This window comes from Syngnathus floridae, chromosome 6 (genome assembly GCF_059516105.1).
Source record: "Syngnathus floridae isolate MCC-2025c chromosome 6, RoL_Sflo_1.0, whole genome shotgun sequence".
Classification (NCBI taxonomy): domain Eukaryota; kingdom Metazoa; phylum Chordata; class Actinopteri; order Syngnathiformes; family Syngnathidae; genus Syngnathus; species Syngnathus floridae.
In genome coordinates, this window is record NC_142418.1 from 17,535,378 (window position 1) to 17,556,558 (window position 21,181).

Below are 21,181 nucleotides of genomic sequence, written 5' to 3' on the forward strand. Positions count from 1 at the left end.
GTGTTTTTCTAACGTCAGATTGACAGCATGGCTAGCGCTCAGTGGCGGCAAAAAATTGTCCATTTCTATTCGGAAGATGTTTACTTTCCATCAACAAGTCGTGCATTCAATGAAAGATTGAATTCATTTACTATTTAAATGAGCAAATTCAGTTTTACACTTAATGAAATGTATTTTAGAAACTAAATTGCTGCTTTCATGCAAAACTTTCAGTCTTGTATCAACTCGACGACTTGCTTGTCCATCTGCTGGTCAGGCTGGACCAGCGAGGCTATTAGCTCCTCTCCATGTAATTAAAGTGTCTGGTGGGAGGAGATGACAAAGTGCAATCTGGCTGGTCTGTGCACATGGGTGCAGGAATTAGCAGCTGCTGCAGCCTCCCCATCAGCTGGGGTAACAATAGTTGACCCTGGACAGTAATTGAATAAGATTCTCCTTCTTGTATTATTCAGAAGCTATCTGTCTAACTTGGGTCTTAATGATTGGCCTTTGGTGGCCGTTCTGTTAAAGAAAGATGAATGAGCTACTCCCCTTTTATTGTTAATATTGATTTGGGCATTAAAATTGATCCGGATAAATGGAAGGGATCATGAACTGTATTTTTAAAAGTTAGCAGCCCCCTCTGGAGAAAAAAAAAAAAAGTATATAACTGACTAGATGTAAGAATGGGTTCAGCGGTTAAAATTTAGGAAATGTTTAAACGGGAAATGTAATTAATTCATAAGATGTATTTACTGGCCCACCTGTCTTGTGTTACCAAAGTATTTGAATTAAGGTATTACATTTTCATCCAAAACACTTAACTATAAGATGATAGGTCATTTGAATTGAATCCTTTTCAGCCACTTTTGTTCCATTCTCATAGCAGATAAATCTGTCATCAGAAGATAGCAGCTCGCCGAGCTCATCGTCTGGTTTTTACAAAAGGTCCTGTTTAGCCCATTCAATCCTGTTTGATAAGCTCCTATGAAAGAGCTGCCTCACGTTTGCCTGAGGAGCTTTTAGCTAGGCGGTGTTGATGGTTAAGATGAAGTTAAGAGAACGACTGAAACTCAATTGATTGGACATTCTAACTAGTCCTCTTGAGTTCTTTCGGAATAGAAACGGCCCATTCATCTTTAGAACATGTCTGATTATGTCGAAGGATAACATTCTCTTGGCATGTTCGTCTTAATAAAAAAAAATATATATATATATATATTTGTATTCAAGAAGCATTTGCCTCCTCGCTGCGCATGAGTGACAGATGAAGAGCTTATCTGTAATTTAGCAAAGCCCTTGGCTCTCAAATGTGTTCAGGCTTGTTGGCAACTTACCATGGAGGGAACAAAAGCGCCGTGAAGTGGCTGGATATTAGCGCTGTCATAGCGCTAAGGAGCCAGTAACCTCATTAGGAGGAGACGTGACCTTCAGTGTAACACAGCCCGTTCAAGTCATCAGCAGCAAACCCTTACGGCTATTTCCTCCCTATCAAACCCAACATGGCCGACGGCATGCTCACCTTGCTCCAGCCGACCCACCTCCAGTCACCGTTCAACAATCTTAATAACAATCAACTAATCCATTTAAGTGTGTAAACAAATAAACATTGAAGCGATCAACACTGTAAGCTTGCGGAATTATTATTCATGCTTATTTTGTCTGTTCCTTTGTTGGGACCACCCTCAAAGTACGTAACCATTGACCCTCCACCATGACTTGATTGCAGTCGGACAGGCTGCTGCTTTGAGGTCAAGCAGGGAGACTTTAGGGATCACTTTGTTTTCAATTTCAATACCTCGCCCCTTGGAAGAAAAGGGCTCCTTACCCTCGGGAGAGCCATGTCATTATGCGTGTCCATTTTGTGGCTTACTGTCGTAAATGTATCTTTTGTTTGGTCTTTGTCTCTGTAGAACACGGCAGACCAAGTGGCCTTCCAAGTGGGCGGCGGCCTATCGGCTCTGGAGCAAATCCTGCAGGTCGTCACGGCTGCCTCCTCACCTACCGCCCTTCCCCGTATTCCTTACAAGTTAGTACCACATTTTCATTTTAAATGTATTTTATCCATAGTAGTGAAGTTCGACTGATTTTTATTATTCATCTTGCCAAGGTTGGTTTATGATCACTTCTCAATGGTAACAATGTGTTTGTAGAAATTTGAAAGCAGTTTCATTTTGCCAGTCAATTTTTTTTTTTTTTACTCTGGCAATGTAAAAACCCATTTGCCATTTAGAGTGCAGGGTATTTTTGAATTGTGGGTGTGGTGTTCACCAGGCCTTCCCGTAGATAACGTTAGAAAGGCAACCCTACTCTCTTGTGGAACTCCGTAATGGAGCAGAATGGCCTTGCTCTTCCATTCATTAGCATTTAGTGGTCTCGGAATCCCTGCTAATGGACAAATTCTTTTATTTATAAGGCTTTTAAGGGCATCACTTGTCTATTGATTTTTTTGGGGGTGGGGTGGGTGCTATAATAAATCATATTAATCAAAGGGAATCCTAAGCAGTAGATTTTTTTTGTTGGGCTAACGATAATTATTTCTTGCATTACAATATTTTCTTTGCCAATTCTGTTGGTACCTAACTGTCTTACTTGTTGCTCTCCTTCATCTGGTTGGTTAATGGACCACCATGGAGACTCGCCTATCTGTTTACAAGTGATGCTACCATATTGATCTTGCCAGATGAGCAGAAGAATTTTTACAAGCAGGAAAAGGATGGCAACGGCGCTGATGCATTGTCCATATCTCTCCCCGGGGATGACCATTCCATCCTGTTACCATTACAATAATGAGCTAATTCCTCTGCAAACTTTTGTGCCGGTGTTGACTAGAACTAAAATTTGGCTTGACTCTGGTCTCATTAGAAGTTTAGAACTGTACCCAATACGTAGTTAATACTACTTAGACAAGAATAGACAGATTATGTTATGGCGGTAACTTGATCAGGTGATCTCCATAGAAGGGTTTAGGAGTCTTTGGACGTGCGTGTTAACCCAATTTGTATTTGCACCTCTTGTCTCATGTGACGTGGTGTATCCTGTGAAATGGGACCTGCCGCCCGTGGCTTTATTTCAGGATGTTTTCCACCATTTGTTTTGAGCGTGCCGCATGACGCAGCGTTCCGGTTCATCGGATTGCTCGACCTACCTGGACAGTGTTGAGCAACAGCCCGAGTGGATGTGGTGGAAGCACTCAGGGTATCCGAGTGATCAGCAGCAGAATCAAATGAAATGTCATTTAGATAGCAGTGAATGAAGGGATTGTTTGACAGTACAAGGAACTACATTTCCTCCTCACCTTTTCTGTTTTGGCTTAGGATTCTTTTTCTTCCCCCTGAACACAAATTTGCCCCTGTTGAAGAGGGCGGTGTGACTCAACCTGATCTGGAAGTTGCTCAGATTTCTGCCGGTTTACTCCAGCCAAGCTTGACTGCTCACATAGGAAGCATACAGAGAGTGAGAAATGTGAGACTTGAGGAGCACAGATCCCAGGGTAGATAAATCAAGGCCGTGACAAAAAAAAGAGCCTTTTTCATGCTTGTTGGCTTTAGAAATGGGATTGAGATTTTTTATTTTGATGTTGAAACGATTTTATGCTAATGACTCTTGTTACTTATGAATTCCCATCAATTTTGAAATTCAACTCGATGGCCTTTTATGCCCGTAATGAAGAAATACAAAAATGGTGCCACACCTTTACCCAGCCCAGAGCCCACCCAGGCAGCTTCAGATTGGGGTTAAAGTTGATCAGGTGTGTGTCAACCCTCCACCTCTCATCCACATTTCTCCAAGGATTTAACACAAAGCTTCACAGGTAAAATGTTAATCCCTGTTTTGTGAGGCTAATTTGACCACCAGTGTGCAGATTAACGCTTATTGGTTATTCTGGCGGGAATCTCCCGATAATTTTTTAGCGTTATAGTGACAAATAGATATGCCACGCTCACTTTTGGGATCAAGCAAAGAACAATCAGATGCAACTGAAGGAATGTCCGCCTCCGCTGGTCAACCGACACACCTAAGACACCATGTTTGAGTAACACGAGCCAAGATGGTGTGGCACTTTACCAAATTGTCTCTGAAAATCTCCTGACTGGAGCCGTCACGAATGGCCATTGGGATGGAGAGATTCCCAGAGAGGGCGGCCCTATCCGGTGTCTCTGCCTCATCAAGCTCAATTAGGTGGGAGGAAACCAAAGACAGATCACTACGGTTCTTCTTTGTACCAGCTTGTGTAAGGCCATACGACAAACATGTCTTTGATAGACTCCCCCCATTTGTCCACAGATGACCAAAGACAAGCCCGATTAGCTGCGTTACAAAGCAATTGCACGCTCATTACATTAGCAGTCGGATGAATGGATTGTTATGCCAGAGGCCCAGATTGCTATCTGGGGAACTCAGTTGATTTTGATACAGAAAAGAGAGGTCAAATATACAACATTTCATCAGATTCCATTTTCAAGAGACTTTTTTTTGTTTTCCGAGACTTCTAAATATCTTGGATTCAATCATGGTGACGTCAAGCACTGTATTTGATTCCTGTCTTTGGCTTCGGCAGTTTGGATTTTGTAAGATGTGTGCAGCATGTCATTTTCTGATTTGATTCAAACTGACGTGACACGTTTTCATCAAAAACGAGCCGATCGTCTTACGGGAGTCAAATGAGACAAACGCCGTCTGCTCTCAGCTTTGTTTTATTAGCTTGATATTTTTGTTACTTCCTGCACCACAGACTTTATGTTTGCCACTCTACTGTGTCTTAGTTTAGATAAATGTGTTAACATGTTATGGAAGCACAAAATGTCTGGCCGCTACTAGAGAATTTTAACAAAGTTAACTCTGACTCGGGTCTCCCTCAACCAAATATTTTTTCCTTCTCTTATGCCAGCGTGGCTTGACTGAAAACTAGCAGCAGATGTGCAGACTTTGGTTTATATCCAAATGTTTTTTAGGCACAAAAGAGACCGATTCCTTTCTCACCACTGTTCAAATAAGACTGGGGGGGGGAGTTAGAGATGTAGTTGTCACCGCAGAAGGACTGGTCAGTTATCTCAGGCATCAGTCGTCTTTGGAGTTTGTTTTAAAGTGCACATAATACAGAAGCAAGCTGACAGACTTATCGCTGGAAGCTGCCTGGGGGCCACAAGGATCTGCTGAAGAAGAACCGATTTATCTCTTCAGTGGAAGTGCTGCAAAATCTCAGCCAAGATGTGACTGAGATTGTGTTCCACTGCCTTAAGGAAGTCTGGTGTGGGGAGCGTTCCTCATAATTAGCTGATATGGCTTTAATCTGTTTAATCCAACCTCTGCTCTCGCCGTGCCACTGGGATACTCCTTTGACTTTCAGCTCAAAAATTGTTTAACATACTTTTGCGAGGGGTTGGAACGGATTAATGGCATCTCCATTCACTTTAATGGGGAGAGTTGATTTGAGGGTGAAATGAGTTTCAAGTATAGTCAGGGACTGAATTAAACCATCAAAGATACCATTTTATTTTGTTTATTCACATTTTGTGCTCATCTATTCTTAATTGCCCTCGCCTTTCCCTTTTAGGACCCTTTGTGTTGCTGTGAATATCTACTACTCGACATGCTCCTCCTGTCCGCTCAACTGCTCCTATGTGCTGTTCAGCAACAAGATCGCACTCCTCATGGACCTGCTGTTGCACCAACTAACGGTAGATCTTGCAGTACATTCACTTTGTGTTCACATTTTTCACAAAGTCAATTTGTCAGAAAATTGACCCGAGATCAGCATTTTTTTTTTTTTTTTGGTATATAACAGCCTGTGTGTTTTATTAAAGCTCCAGTGCCATAGTTTGATTATTTAGTGGAACAAAAAAAAAAAAAAAAAAACATAGTAGAGCCTCCTCACAGAGTATTTGCGTGCTCAGTCAGTCGGGCGGCTTTGCAACACGTCGGGTCTTTTTCTTTCATCACCTTGTAACGAGGCAACTTCATCTCTCGGCAAACATCCACTGGTGCCAGCCAGCCGAGCCGTACTCGCAACGCAGACGAGTTGCAGGCACGAGTTTGTGATACATGCACGAACTCTTTTGGGGTTTCTTTCTTCTGTTGTGAGTTGCAATTCAAAGCAGTCCTATTTCCTGAGGGCACACGGAGAGAGAGAGAGAGAGAGAGGCTGGCATCTTTGCGTTGGTTTATATAAAACATATCACAGCAGCTGCTGCGCTGAAAGACATGTCCAGTGGTGTCGCAACACAAGTTTTATTTTTTTATAATTAAACAATTTTTTCATAAACAAATTTAAAAGTAAAATAGTGAAAAAAAATTAATGCTTTACCAAAAAAAATCTAAATTGCCAAATACACTGGAAATTGTATTTCTTGGACAAAATTGAGTATTCTGTACTTGAACTCTGTTTTTTATTTTTCCAGATTTATGTTCCAGATGAGGATAAGTCCATCTTTAGCCGTAGTGTTAACAAACAAGTGTGTGAGGGTTTTACCACCGGCCTATTGCAAACCACAGCGACCATCTTGAGGTACCTGTCTCCGATGACCTCCGAGTCAGGAAAAGCGGAAGACTCTTTGATTTCTTCTCCGGATGCCAAGGTCAAGAACTCTGCCATTGATTCCTTCAATATTCGCACACAAGACCTAATCAGGTATTTCACGTCTTATTCTTTATTTATTTTTTTCTGGTTTTGTCTTCTTTTAACTGGGTTTGAGAGTTGGTCATGAAGTATTAGCTGACAAAACGTGATCCTTCTTGGAAATGGACCAAATGGTGTCTTGTCAAAATGGGAGTAGTGTGAGATTGAGCATGTATTCTGGCATTTTTCCAACGTGGAGCAACACATTTCAAGTAGGATCCATTTCTGAAGGGGTGGGCACAAAGTAGCGTAAACAAAAAGCACTTGCAGGGCTCGGAAAGGTCCCCTCCAACCTGGCGTCGGAGCTCGCCGCGTGGATCTGGATTGTAGGAGGCAACCCGTGATGGAGAAAATCCGGGCGATGAGGAAAGGCAGGCCCACGTAGAAGCCGATGGAAGAGAAGAGCGCGTCCTTTCCACCTTCCCTCCCACAAGCCGTGATTCATCATCATGCCGAAGCAGCTGCACGGAACCACCACTCTCATCCACTGACCTAGTCGTAACCCTGGAGACAGGGGAGGGCTTGAGAAAAATGGCGTCATCTCCGTTAATCCCAAGTAGGAGCAGTGGATTTACCTCGACTGCCTTCTGTAATGTATTAGCATGTGAGAAAGGACAAAAGATCAAAACATTTTTAGCTTTGGCTTTGACACTCTCATTATACTGTGCCGTATATCACATGGGAAGCGGCTCACGATTCCCTTTTCTGCTTATTACCACATTCTCAGTTTTCCTTTTTTAGCGCGTTTAGACTTTCGCTATCGTCCTAAATGTTTTCGCTTCGGGCTCGTATGACGCGGCGCCGAACGCCCAGCGCGACCACCGAGTAGCTTGTCAAACATTACGCAGACGTTGAGCAAAGCAGTCGACGTGAGGATGGATCCTTTCAGCCAAAGTCGCTCTGTGAACGAGGGAGAAGTCAAAACAATTGGAACGGGTTCAAGTGTCGAGCGGTGGAATATCGGCATTGTCACCTGTTTTAACCCCCCCCGACTAGACAGAGATACAAAATCCATGGTCGAACTATTGAGTCACCAGGCTATTATACAAGCAAGTTCTTCCAACCATGTAATTCATAGAATCAATACAATTGTCCAAATGGTTGAATTTATTGAATAATGGAATTAACAGCTTGAGTCACAGTTACGTAAAGAGTCAAAGGCTGCAACAATCTTCGAGCTAGAGCACAAATATTTCACCATACTGGAAGCTCAAGCAGGAAGACGACTCTCAGGTAGCGATGCAGAGACTCCAATCCTGGAAAGACCACAATAGCTCTCTAATGACGCTATTAGGAGTGATTTGCGGCTGAAAGACCAGAAAGAAACATGATCACGAGACCTTCCATTGCCAAAGACAAATTGGAGATATCACACTAATAGCAGTGGGTGGAGAGGCTGTAGGTATCCCTTGCACAGATGCACAAAAGAAGCGTTTGTGAACATTTTAGGAGCGACGTCGCTAACCTGTCCACGCTTTTCTTGTCTTGCAGCTATGTGGTCAACATGGGTTTGATCGACAAGCTGTACGGGTTCTTTCTATCCATTCAAAGCCCCGTGGACGAGCACCCGAAGATGTCTGCGTTCCTCCAGCAAGCCTCAGCTTTCTTATACAGCATGTGCAAGCTGTGCTTTGTGGTAACCGGACGGTAAGAATGTCTAACGACCAAGCGTCGTCTTAATTCTTAAAGAGCGACTCCCGTGGTTATTAAACAAAGACAAGTCGGTTCTTCTGTAATCAGCCGGCGGATCGTTTGGCTAAGCTAAGCTGCCGATCGAGATAGGCATCTACTTGACCCGGCTCTCTGTCACTCACCATAAACCTTAGCTTGCAGCTCGGAGGGGCGGTGGGGTGGGGGAGCCCACCCACCCACATGTGCTACGGTGACCTCCCCTAAAGAGAGGTTCAGCGGCGCCGCTGACAGAGGCTAAGCATACAGTCACACCGATGGACATCAGCGCCAAAGTTGAAAGCAACGTTGCCCACAGTAGCCGCTTTGATGTCACACGAGAAGGAACGTAACGCTAAATATTGATGTCAAATAGCATTATTCGATTTTTTTTTTTTTCCGTGACTCCTCAGTGCCAACAGACAGAATGTTCACATTGCTCGTCCCTTAAGCAGGTGGAAGAACATTGAAAGTGCATCAGTCACCCCCTCCCAAATAGAATATGAAGAATAGCTCCTATTGAGAAATCCAACATCATTCACCATGACAGCACCAAACAGGCCCCGGTTGTGCCATCGCTGCGTGTCACGTAAGAGAATGTGCAGTGGCCACGTCGAACACTTAGTCCATGCCAGTTGCTGTGTCTGGAGATTCTAATGGCATTAGCAGGCTGGGTTCTAACGTGGCAGCATATTTCACACAAGGCCTGTTGGCTAACATCAAGTATCAGCACGCACTGTGGGTTCCTGCCAGAGGTCACAATCTGCAGATCATGGCTGAAACTTGAAATAGTCGCAATAGGCCAACTCATTTGGGGGAAAAATGGTTTTATTTAAAAATATTGAAGTCATGCTTTGCTGATGTGTCTGTAAATGACTCCCCGCCTCCTCCTCAGTGGGTCCAGTATATTTGACAACAAGCGTCAAGACCCAACGGGGCTGACGGCCCTGCTGCAGTCGACCGACCTGGTGGGAGTGGTGCACACGCTGTATTCCATCCTGCTGCACAGCTTCTCGCCAGAGTCGTCCTCTCAGAGCCAGGAACCTTACAGCGCAGGGGTCATCCAGGTGGCTTTGCAAGGCATCCGCTTCCTCAACAGTTTTGCCCTGCTTGACCTCTCTGCCTTCCAGGTATCCCAATCAAAACGTGTTGTTTCATTTTCCTGTATTGTGCTCGCGTTTGATGAAATTTGGGAGGAGGAAGAAAGCATCATGGCCTGATTTAAAAAAAAAAAAAAAGACAAATATTTATCCTTCCTCGATTGAATAGCCCATTGACGCCGGCTCCCGTCTTAATGTCTGTCAGAGGTGGAGTCTCTCTCCTCGGCACAAAGCGACCTACGGACATAAACACGGATGACCTCTGACCCGAGGTCTGTTGTCGGGATTGATTAGATCCCGGCGGTTGGGACGAGCGCAGGTGATTAGCACAGTGAACCGGAGCGTACGTTTGACTTAGCTGCAAAGCCTTACAAAATGTTTAGCATCCAAGCTATAGTGTTTATGAATTTTACAATGCTCAAACCCTCGAGTGGAGCTGTGATGATCTCTCGGTGCTCCGTCACACTGACATGTTTGATAAATACTGTCAGCCAAGCGTTCCTCTCATCTCCTTCCTCTGCCGGTTTTGGGATGTTTTATGGCATTTGGCCCGCTCGCGCTCTTCCTACCAAGCGCGTTCCCACGAGCGACGCATATAAAATGTTTTATGACTTTGCTTTGTTATTACCTTGAGAGCTTTGTAATCTTCGCCGCGGGCAATTTATGTTAATTGAGTGCGCCGCACGCTAACGCCGCCGCCGCGTGTTTCCTCTCAGAGCGTTCTAGGAGCGGAGGGCTTGTCGCTCGCTTTCCGCCACATCGTCAGCTCGCTGCTTTGGTACTGTACCCAGCATTCGGCCGAAGAGCTGCTCCACGAAGTCATCATCTGCGTGGGATACTTCACTGTCAATCACCCGGATAACCAGGTAAATATTTTTTTGCTCACCTCATTTTGCTTCAAAGTCAATGTGAGTGGATATTGGATCGCTCATATTGTGCAAGTGACTACACTTATTTTAAATTCAAGAAAAATTCACACCAAAAATTTCTGGAGGTTATTTTGTGCTTTATTGGTGTGAAATATGTTGCAATAAATTTTAGAATATATGCAATTAAGACATATTTTATTTGCTTTATGATTATTTTTTTTTTAGTTACACATATTTATTTGATTATTCTGCCCCGCCCCAAGTGCCCCATGCCCGACTCGGCCTTCTATCCACTTAAGGGAGAGTGATGCGCACGAGCAGATCTGGCCGCTGTGTAATTGGCTGTCATGCATGGCCCGTCCACCAAGGCCGCTGATCAGCTCCACTCGGCTGCACTCTTGATTAAGTTAAATCCGACTGGCACAGACAGCAGCCTGTGACACATCATTGATGTCCTCTTCGCAATTTATAGGCTGATTACGGATTCTAATTAGCAAGATTTTTCACTTTGAATTAAAGCCATTCCCTCACCACCGGTCAACGTTCGGGCTTTCCCGTGAGCCCATCCCTTTTAATTATAATAATGTACAGAATCTCCAGCGCCAATTTGCATTTCACATTGAATAATTGAATGAGGGGTGATGATTTAGTGACGTGACTGACAGATTATTCGTCTCCGTGCGAACATAAAATTGTTAACCTCCGCAGCAACACACGATCGTATTTGCTAAAGAAAAAAAATTGTGTCCCCAATTTGGGTTCTGATCGTTAATCCCGGTCTGTGAAAAGGTTATGAGAACGAATAACTTGTTTGAATTTCGGGTAAGTCACTTTTGGACTCTAGGTCGTTTCGGTTTCCAATTTCCCACACAGCCAGCAAAACCGGGATAATCTTTGCCAGTGGTGCTGTTGTGGGAACGCGTCTATCGAGTTCCGCACCGAGATGGATGGTGTCTCGGAGAATATTCAGAGCAGCTTGAGCTTTTCTCCAGCTAATGTAAGCTCTGGCACGGCACAAAAGCAACCCGAGCCGGAGCCCGTGCGGTCGCCGTCATTTCTGATTCAATGTCGGCGCACCGGCTTTTGTTTATGTGTGCTCCAGAAAAGAAGCTGCTCAGAACTTTGAGGCATACGTCCTGATGTACACCCCCATCCCCCTTGCTCAGGGGGCATGAATAATTCACTTTGTCAGACAAAAAAGCCATTGCGAGAGCAACATATGTAGCCTTGCTTATAGTAGCCGCTGAGCCATATGTTACATTGTAAGGCCGAACAAAAAAATGTCTGACAATTAAAATTGTACTTCCTCTTGCCCTCGCTCGAAATATGCACACATAATCTCCCACTCTGATTCATTTGTGACTCATCCGCCGTGATGATCTGCGGAATCTTTGAAGCGGCGGAACTGTGATTGGAAGCCGTTGACGTGTTAACCCACCGAATTCAGGCGTGCTTGTTTAGTGTGTAAATCTTAAGAAAACTTTGGGGCGGGGAAATGACCACACACACAAGCAAACAAATTCAAGTCGAATTAAAGGATGTATGAATGAATGACAGGAGATGTTTATCTTTCTCCGATTTTCTCTTTGCGGCTAGTTAGCATCTCCGCGCCCACACACATCTTTATCTACGGGGTCATGCCTCCTCTTCCCATTCCCTCAGAAGGCGTTTCCTCTGCCCTCCAGGCCCGAGCATGATCTTTAGTCCTGTAATTCCCCGCTAACCTGATGTCGAAACGCTCCCTTCAGCGAGCCCTCGCTGCCCGCGGGCTAAGTGCGGCTAGCGCAGAGCGTAGGGAGTCGACCGGCGGCAGGGAATGTTACACTCTCTATCACCCGGCAGAGTAAACAGAAGCAGTCAAAGGCAGACAGACTCTCTCCCCACTGACTGGCAGGAAAGCAGATGCCCGTTTTTTTTTATTTTTTTATTTAGGCTCGGCTTCAAGGGTGAACGCAGGTCCAACCGGCTTTCCTTTTTTGCGTTTGTCTGAACTCTAAAACATTTGTCATCAGCATCATTCCACAAAGGGATTATCATCTGGCGAAAGGATGGCGGCGTCAGAGATACTTAGTATTGCTTTTATTGAGTAAACACATGGCTCTGTGGCTTGTTTTCAGACAGCTGACAATTCCCCTGAAGTCAAGTTGGAGTGTCTATGTCAAAGTCTGCATTGCTGGAATTTGCCGGTCGAAAGGTAGTTGACGTAGGAGCTGACGCGCGTCTACATAAACATTTGTAAACAGTTAGTTGGCCAACTTGGCTTTGTTTGTTAGTTTTTTTTGTGGCGTTGTTCTGGCGTCTTATCAGTACGACATAGCTTTTGTTCCTGTGAAGTTGTTAGGAGGCTGTCCAGACGCAATGGACGTAGATTCCGTCTTTGTTTTGTCTTGTTTTCCGAGAGCGTCAGGGCACAATGTCAAGTGCGACTCTACAATTGAAGTTCTGGAGCTTAAAAACAGACATTTTACATTTGGATTGATGCTCTTAGAGCCTTTATTTAGAGAATGGTTATTGTGGTTGCAGTTTACATCTCCCACTTCCACACTGCCCCCCCCAAAAAAAAAGTGTCTGTGCGTTCCACAACATTAACTTTAACACACTCTTTGTTGTCATTGTGGACAGTGAGGACGTTATGTCATGGGAGTGTCATAAAAAGCTACACAATTTAAAAAGGCCAGGTCTCTGAGCTTAAGGAAGAACAGAGCAGCAAAGCCGTTTAGTCGCCCCCCTCCTCAGTCGGTGTTTCACTCGGGCCAGATGCCATGATGACTCTGCAACATCTTGGCCTCAGTTGGAAAATGGAATGGAAAAAGTTGAGTTTACCATTCTGAGGATGTAAAAGTGACCAAGCATCATAGTAACCTCAATCAACTGTCTGTCGTGTCAAAATGAGTTAAAACTGCAACATCCAATCAAAACATGAACGATTAATCCTTTATTAAAATACGATTCATTTTAACCCAATATGACCTCCTTGACTCTTCACTTCCCCCCGCCGCTTCAAGCGTGAGCCGTGGAGCTGAACTCCCTCTAATGTTGTTGCCAGTTTGTCTTTGGGCGACGTTCCAGCTTGCAATTTAGGATTGAGTGAAAAGAATCACAAAACTACACACACTGAAAATAAGCAGCACTGCTTCTGAAAACACCTTAAAGCTTTTTTCCCCCCCCATTAGTGGATGAATTTGACCAGTGAGTCGCACATTCCTGGGTGAAAAAACTCTTATTGAATTAGAGAACTTTTGGCGATTGAACCTTTCATAGCTGCCCGCACTCCTGATGTATTTTCATCAGACCTGTAAATAAATTCAAGGACGATAAATGCCTTTTTTTTTTAATCCGAGCTGAAAGTCTACACTTTATTTCAAATCCAATTAAGACGCGTATCGGATCATTCAAAGAACATTGTCATTGGCCGGATGTAAACACATACCTTTTGACGTAAACAAAGCATAGCCCAAGTTTACAATACGCACCGTCAACTGTGATGTGCTCGCCACTTCTTGCACCTTCTGGCTCTGACGCGTCCTGTAAACAAGCGGCGATAAGAAAAAATGCTGTTCCTTGTCTCTCTCAACGTGTCCGCAGAGGGCAGACCCGGAGAAGCTTCACCTTGGAGCTGATAAAAGTGATAAATTATCACTTTGTTTATGCTTCCGCTCCAACCGGCAGTCACTTTCAAAGGACGAGCGTATTTTTTAGAGTCTTGTAAATCGGAGTGAATTTACGACCCCGTGACCCGACTCTGCTCTTTACCTGTAGAATGCCACCGATTTTATTTACCGTGTTGACCTCCATCATGGGAACATTCTTTTAAAAAAAAAAAAAGCATGCTTTTAAATGGGGAATCCTAACCAAAAAAAAAATCCAGATACCTGAAAAATCCACTCATGTTTTTGTACTTGTCTACTTGCCCCTACTGTCTGTTTTTCAGGTGATCGTGCAGTCTGGCCGCCAGCCCAGCGTGCTGCAAAAACTTTGCCAGCTGCCCTTCCAGTATTTCAGCCACCCGCGCCTGATCCGCGTGCTCTTCCCCTCGCTCATCTCGGCGTGCTACAACAACGGGCCCAACAAGGTCATGCTGCAGCAGGAGATGAGCTGCGTGCTGCTCGCCACCTTCATTCAGGTAAAACCCCGTTCGAATATTGCCGAGTCACCTCCAGCGCCATCAAATTAAAAAAATTAAAAAACGAAGCAATTTCAGGGAGATGCTTCACTCCAGCGCTGATTAACAGCCGCTTCTCATGAGCTCTGGTCAATGTGTAACAGGCGCACTTTTCACTAAGACAAACGGCTTCCTCGGCCAGTGGATTTAGGCTGCCGCTGCTTGGACTCCCAGTAAACACCTTGTCTCCTTTATCTTCCTCTGACAACACTCGACCAAGCTCCGCTGTTTGGACAACGATTAAGCCGCCATTCACCGGGAGTCGAGCTATTGTCATTGCTTTCAAACAAAGTCACAATGCGCGCAGTCTCGCTCTTGCCTTCGGCCCCCTGGGAGCATTCCTCGCAGGGAAACCTGGATGGATTTCGGCTACTTACTATGCGGGTAAAAAAGTCTCGGAACACGTGATGCAGCCGAATGAGGCTGAAGTGGACCATCGCCTGAAAAAAAATTGCTATTAGCATCTCTTGACTGAAACAGAAAAACTGCGACCCCGTATCGGGTTCACATGCAACTTCACTGACAACCATGCGTGTCGGTGACAGACTCTCCACACTTTGCTTTTCAGCCACAGGTACATATGAAATTACCAATAAAGTTAAGCGGAATAGTACAGCGCAAATTAACTATCTGTATATCATTACTGTAAAGTGGAAATGTCGAAATTGGGCCAATTCTATTTCTTTTTTCCTAAACTTTCCAAATTGGCATAGAATACATTTTTAGGGATTTATGTAATATATGCTTTATTTATTTTTTATTTATCTGTAAATTTTATTAATAGAAATTTTAAATAAGTTAGTACATTACTTAAGATGTGTAATGTTTACACATTGTTTCATAATTGAAGCAATGGTCGCAGATTTGTTTGCATTGTTGTAATCCGATTTGTGATTTACTGGCTTCTGTTTGTTTGGTTTTGTGAGGTTGATGTAGTGAAACACTGGCAGTCAAAGTGGTTATTAAGTTAACAATTCTATCGTTTGTATTCATCTGTGTAATTAACTTGTGTTATTAATCCACAGGATTGTGCTTCAAGTGAGAAACAATGTGACAGCAAAACAAAACAGAATGGTAAGTGTCACACACGCTTATGACTTCATATTCATCATGCTCATTACAAGGCGGTCCTCGGTTTACAACAGAGATTTATGCAGACCTGATATCTGAGTCATAATTGTAGTTAATTTCTCTTTGGAAAAACATTTAAGTGTCTTAAACGTCAATCAAGTAAAAACTACCTTGTATGTTGGTGCTATCGTTAAGCGAGGACAGTTGTCGACAATGTTTCTCAGCCACTCGGGTTTTATCATCTGTACACTCTTAAAGGACATGATTTGGTTTTGTGTGTGTGTCCAATGTATCGCGCGCAGCACTCCAGCAGATGGATTATTGCGAGTTGCCCAACCGCTTCCCTCGAGATCAGTGGGACTCAGCGCTGCAGTTTTTCCTCAAAAAGCAAAACGAGTGACAGACTGGCACCTTTAAAAAAAAAAAAAAAACAGCGTCGTCAACTCTCCTGACTTGAGGCTGATCTGACAAAAAAAAATTAGAAAAAAAAAGTGGAAGCCTTAGTGTGACGTTGCACCTGCTGGGAAAGCAGACTCGTGTGCATGAGCAATTTGCACTAAATATCGTGTTTGTGTATTGTGGTTAAATAGCAACAAAAAGTTTGTTTCTGTTCTTGAAACGTAGTTAATTTATTACATTGGTCCTATTTTGTACTCATCTTGTGTGCAAGTTAAGATATTTGCAAATGTGTTCAGTGTTTTTATAGTTTGTCCTCAAGAAGGCAAAAACACGAATCAGTTACTGTCCATGCACAGAATATTTATGTTAAGCTTCATCATTCTTTGTATAAATGTACATAATAAAAGTTTTTTGTTCAAATTTGCTGTTTTGATTGTTTCAATTACCATAAATATTGTAAATGGTCTTTTTAATTTTGTTATATTAATTTATTATCAGAGATGCTAGTCAAACTTTTGTAAATGAAATGTTTGCCCTGATTATAATTCTACCCATTTTCTCTAGCACATCAGGTTTTCATAATACAGATACTAATTTTAGCAAAAAGTGATTTTTTTTTCCTGAAACATAGGTAAAAATAAAAATTACAACGCATGGGAAAATCTATATTACGCAAATTTATGAGCCAAACCTTAAAACCAAACAAAATGTCTCAAAAACCTGATGCTTTAGAAAAAAAGTAGCGTGAAAAATAAATTCACACAAAACTTTCCCTGCTAAAAAAAAATTCAATTACAGCTGCAGACGTCTTTTGCTCAGAAAATAAAAATTGGACTGCAACTACAGCCATCTTGCTTTTTTCCAGTCAGGTTGCAAAATGCAAATTTCAGCCTAAATTGGAAAGTTGAATGTGTTGCACTGTGAGTTGATCTCATCAGCCCTTCAATGAGTGTCCGTTTCCTGGCACTGATAAAAGAGGATCCTCCCAAACAAATTGTGAAGGTGTCGTGTGTCAAGCCCGGCTTGACCCGCCTGCTCCCTCTTGTCCAGCGGCTATTTGCCGTGCAGCATTCCTACTGGAAGGAAAATAAACTCAGGTCGCGCCAAGATGCGTCCCCGGGCGGCGTGGAGTGCCCCCCCCCCCCACCTCTTCTCTTCCCCCCCCCCCCCCCCCCCCCCCCTCACACACACACACACACACACACACCATCCCGTTGTGTTGTGGCCCCTGTCCGAGCCTTTGGAAGGTGATGCCAGATTCAGATAAGACTGTCGTCTGTCTGGACTGTAGCCATTTGGAAATGAGACAAAAGAGTTTCAATGAAATTTAAATAATTAAAAAAAAAATCCTTACCTATACACACATGCATATTGTACCCTCGCATAACTCATTTTTTTTAATAGCCATGATTTTGTATTGTTTGTAATCCAACCTGTTTTAAATGTTGATTTTTAGGGGGTAAAATATATTTTACATGTTTATTTTTCAAGCAACTAATTAATCAATTGATTCGTTGATTTGTTTTTATTTTTTTATTTTTGTCGTTTGCAATGAGGATTTTTTTTGTTTTGCGCAATACTTTTTGAAAAATTCTTCGTGTTTTTCTTTTGTGAGTCCTCTAACAAATTCCGTTGATTACTCATTATATGAAGTATTCATAAACATACAAAGAAAAATGAATTAAAACCATCGTTTTATTAGTAAGTTTGGCTATGTCGTTATAATAATAAATAATAATAACTTATTTGTCCGCGTCGATAATAAAACGATGCCATGCACATCCACACATTGTATTCTGGCTTCCGCAGAGACGCGTTTGTCCACACGTTCGAATCCCACAAGGCGAGTCCGCTTCCTTAATGCCCTTGAGCAAAAATTAAAAAATAAATTGTCCAGTATCCTCCTCGAGTAAATCCAACAGCAGCATCTTGTGATTGTTTTGTTCTGAACTCCTCTCGTGTATTTTCGAGCTCCTCACGTGTCCACTGGACTCGGTACCATGCTGTTCGGCGTGTCCGGAAGCTGAGATGACAGCGAGGTGACATCGCTGGCGGAAGAGTTCCCCAACGAACCGGACTCAGAAAAAGACATCTGAAACACCAGGACATTTTATAAGTGAGTTTTTTATTTTTTGTCTCTCTGCCTGGCGTGCTGAACTGTCCAGTCTTCATGTTTTGTTTCTTACCAGTTGTTGGAAGACGGGCTGGTCCAGGTCGCTCTGCAAGGCGAAGTCACTGAGGCTCTTCCAAGGTGGTTGGTAGGTTTGGACCTCCACGGAGTTGCCCTGCACAGTGCTGTCGTGGCGGATGGGACTGCCTGCCACCAGGGGCGTTCCTGTCAGGCCCTGCAGGTTCTACATGCAACATGTATATTCACATATTAAGCTCCTAAAATTCAACGTATTGCCTGCAGTATAATGGGGAAAAAAAATATTGTGTAGACGTTTATATAGGCTTACAAATTATATTTAAATGTGCTGTTTTATTTAAAGCCTATTTCAAGTGACATAATGTGCATTACAAGACATACTTTGTGCAAAAAAATATTTTGTGAATTTACGAGTGATGCGTTTATCTCACGCCAAAGTCAAAATTGCGAGACTAGAGAGACATCAAAAATTATAGATAAACAATCCTTTATAGATTCCCAGAGTGAAATTTGAGTAATACATCACCACACGTGCTGTAGATTGTTAAAAAGAACAAACAAAAATAGAGTACAATGACTTTTTGATTCGATAAGGGAGGCAAATAAAGTCTTAGTTAATCCATTTAGGCTTCAGGCTGTGTTCTGAACTAAAAAACATAATTGAAAGTTGCCAAAAATCGAATGATTTATGTCTTGTTGTTTCAAGCAGACATGAATAATTTGCAATGATTTGCATGAAACGAAAGATTTTGATAAATAAAAGTATTATAATTCATTTTTTATGAGATAAAATTGCCACATTGGTTTACCTTAAAACATGCATGAATTCAAGCATAATAAAAAGCGCCAACTGACCGTTTTGTCGCAGTGTTGCTGCTGCTGCAGTTGCTTCATCAGAATGGACTTTTTCTTGTCTTTGCAGCGTTTGTTCTGGAACCAGACTCGGATCACCCTGGGGCTCAAACCGGTCATCTCCACCAACTGCTCCTTCATCAGCGCGTCGGGCCGCGGGTTGGCGTTATAGCAAGTCCGCAACGTATGCAGCTGCTTCTCGTTCAGCACCGTCCGGACCCGTGTGGTCTTCTCGGACTGCTTTTGGATGTGGTTCCGATGATGAGGTGGGTGACGAACGGAGACTGGGTCTGACGGACAAAATAATTCAAATAAAATAAGCACGCAACAGACAGGGAAGGGATTATTATTATGAAATCAAAATTAAATGTCGACTTGTTTTCAAGCTATAGTTTTATAGACTAATTTAACCAACCAACGTATCTGGAATATTATGTATTTTTAATAATAATAGTAATAATAATATTAATATAATAATGATAATAATAATAATAATAATACCAGAAATGTGCAGGGGTCGAGAGTGAATGTTCCCGGGGCTTAGCGGGCTATCGACAGTTCTATCCATCAACAAAGCATGGTCGGCCCGGCAAAGCAGCTCGTCGTCCCGCACCGAGAACTCGTCCCCGGGCAGGAGGTGTCGACTACATACGGAGCACCGGAAACACTCCATGTGATACACACTCTCCCGGGCTCTCATCACCAGGTCACTGCTGCAGAAGCCCGTCTTGCATTTTGCACATTTTATGCCAAATAACCTAAAAAGAGGTAAACTATCAGTAAAGTTTGCGTGCATTTTGGAAGCTGTCAAATAACGCATCAGGTTTACAGGTGCGCATTTTACGCACACCATTTTTTAAAAATATTTTTAAAGGAATAATATGAAATCCCACCTGACATAATCTCTTTTACAATAAGTCTTTCCGTCTCGGACAAAGCAAGTGCAGCTCTCGTCCAGGTACTGGCTGCACTCCGCGCACTTGAGGCAGGCTGCATGCCACTCCAGGTCCGGGGACACCCTCATGATGTACTGGTCGTGTATCTGACTCCCGCAGCCCACGCACATCGCGAATCCTGATTTTTCTGCACGGATGTGACACGTGGATACACATAGATATATTAATGCCACAGCATCATATCACTCTCATCACCTTGGAGCGAAGGCTACAGAATTAATTGAATTACTCATGACGGCTCGGGGGAAAAATGCCCCACAAAAATCACCAAGTGCAAATTGTTAAATTTTTGCTGATTAATTTAGAGATGCAGATTTTCAGATGATAAGGCAAATAACAAGTAAAAAAATAAATCATTCCTCGTTAAATGTGTTCAATAAAAAGTGAAAAGGCAGATCTTACTTTTGGAAAGATCCCCCATATCATCCAAGAAAGAGGCATTGAGCAGGATATCCACCATGCGGGAGGAAGAGCGCGTCCCGTCCCTTGGCTGGATCATGCAATTTGTGTTGGCCGCCTGAGAGGAGGGCGCAAAACAAAGCTCCCCCAACCCGTGACGTCTGCAGACCTGGGACCTCTGTGCGTCCAAACAGAAGGGTGCCACCATCCAAATACCCTCGCGGAAGCACATTTTTTTTAGGGGGGGGGGGGGGGGGGGTGGTATTCATTAGGTTTACAGCAATCCGTTGTTGCTATTTGGGGCCTTTATCAATATAAAGACGTTAAAAAATGTATAAAACGAGAAAAAACTTTGTTCACATTCTCAGGACTCAGAATAGATTTTAAATATTTTGTCTAATATTACCATACCTGTACATAACTATCTAAAAAGAGCAAACAAAAAACTAAACAACCTGTTTTAGTACATTTTTGTCACTCTGGAGAGCCCTCTACTGGACTGGGAAAATATGACCAATTTAATTACACAAAACATAAAAATAAGTAATTTATGCTATCATTTCATTTGAAACTTAACTTCCAGGTCTTCATACAATTGCATTTTGCGAAAGGTGTATTGTGTTCATAATTTTAATATGACAAAACTTTAAACAGAAAAACAGTTTGGTATTGTTTTATATTGACACAATACATCTACATTGTACGATAGTTCATCAGTATCATAGCGTAATTGACCTATATTTATTATCATGAACCAACATGTTGCGACCCAATTTCTCGTCTTCATAAGATCTCGCGACAAGTACACCGATGACGTCAGCTGCTCTTTGGCCCAGTCTTCCGCAAGTGCTAGTGATGTGCATTCCAGTTCTTTTAAGTGAACAGAATCTTTAGAATCAGTTAAGTCCAAACATTTGTTCAAACAAATCGTCCAACGAATCACATTTTTCTCTATATT

General features: G+C 42.9%; 2 protein-coding genes and 1 long non-coding RNA gene across 5 annotated transcripts in view; 1 reads left to right on the plus strand and 2 right to left on the minus strand.

Moving 5' to 3' along the window:
* The window catches only part of scaper (S-phase cyclin A-associated protein in the ER), a 31,845-nt gene extending 15,558 nt beyond the window's left edge, over positions 1-16,287 (plus strand). For all 3 annotated transcript variants that reach the window (XM_088377515.1, XM_088377517.1, XM_088377516.1), the window contains 9 exons: positions 1,893-2,008; positions 5,537-5,660; positions 6,381-6,610; positions 8,090-8,245; positions 9,162-9,396; positions 10,083-10,232; positions 14,167-14,358; positions 15,423-15,471; positions 15,771-16,287. In XM_088377515.1, coding sequence (XP_088233641.1) covers positions 1,893-2,008; positions 5,537-5,660; positions 6,381-6,610; positions 8,090-8,245; positions 9,162-9,396; positions 10,083-10,232; positions 14,167-14,358; positions 15,423-15,471; positions 15,771-15,868 — 1,350 coding nt within the window. In that variant the 3' untranslated portion in view covers positions 15,869-16,287. The remainder of the gene's footprint in view (positions 1-1,892; positions 2,009-5,536; positions 5,661-6,380; positions 6,611-8,089; positions 8,246-9,161; positions 9,397-10,082; positions 10,233-14,166; positions 14,359-15,422; positions 15,472-15,770) is intronic.
* Positions 6,614-8,579, minus strand: LOC148397019 (uncharacterized). Its single transcript, XR_015858845.1, has 2 exons — positions 8,413-8,579; positions 6,614-7,905 (listed from the first exon to the last, which is right to left on the minus strand). It is a non-coding gene; the product is annotated as an uncharacterized LOC148397019 (long non-coding RNA).
* Positions 16,288-17,597: 1,310 nt separating the features above from the next.
* On the minus strand, positions 17,598-20,431 carry isl2a (ISL LIM homeobox 2a). Its single transcript, XM_088378957.1, has 6 exons — positions 20,227-20,431; positions 19,762-19,951; positions 19,370-19,626; positions 18,872-19,158; positions 18,054-18,221; positions 17,598-17,959 (listed from the first exon to the last, which is right to left on the minus strand). Exons 1-6 carry the CDS (start codon positions 20,429-20,431, stop codon positions 17,843-17,845), a joined length of 1,224 nt encoding a protein of 407 aa, XP_088235083.1. The 3' UTR covers positions 17,598-17,842.
* Positions 20,432-21,181: the final 750 nt, after the last annotated feature.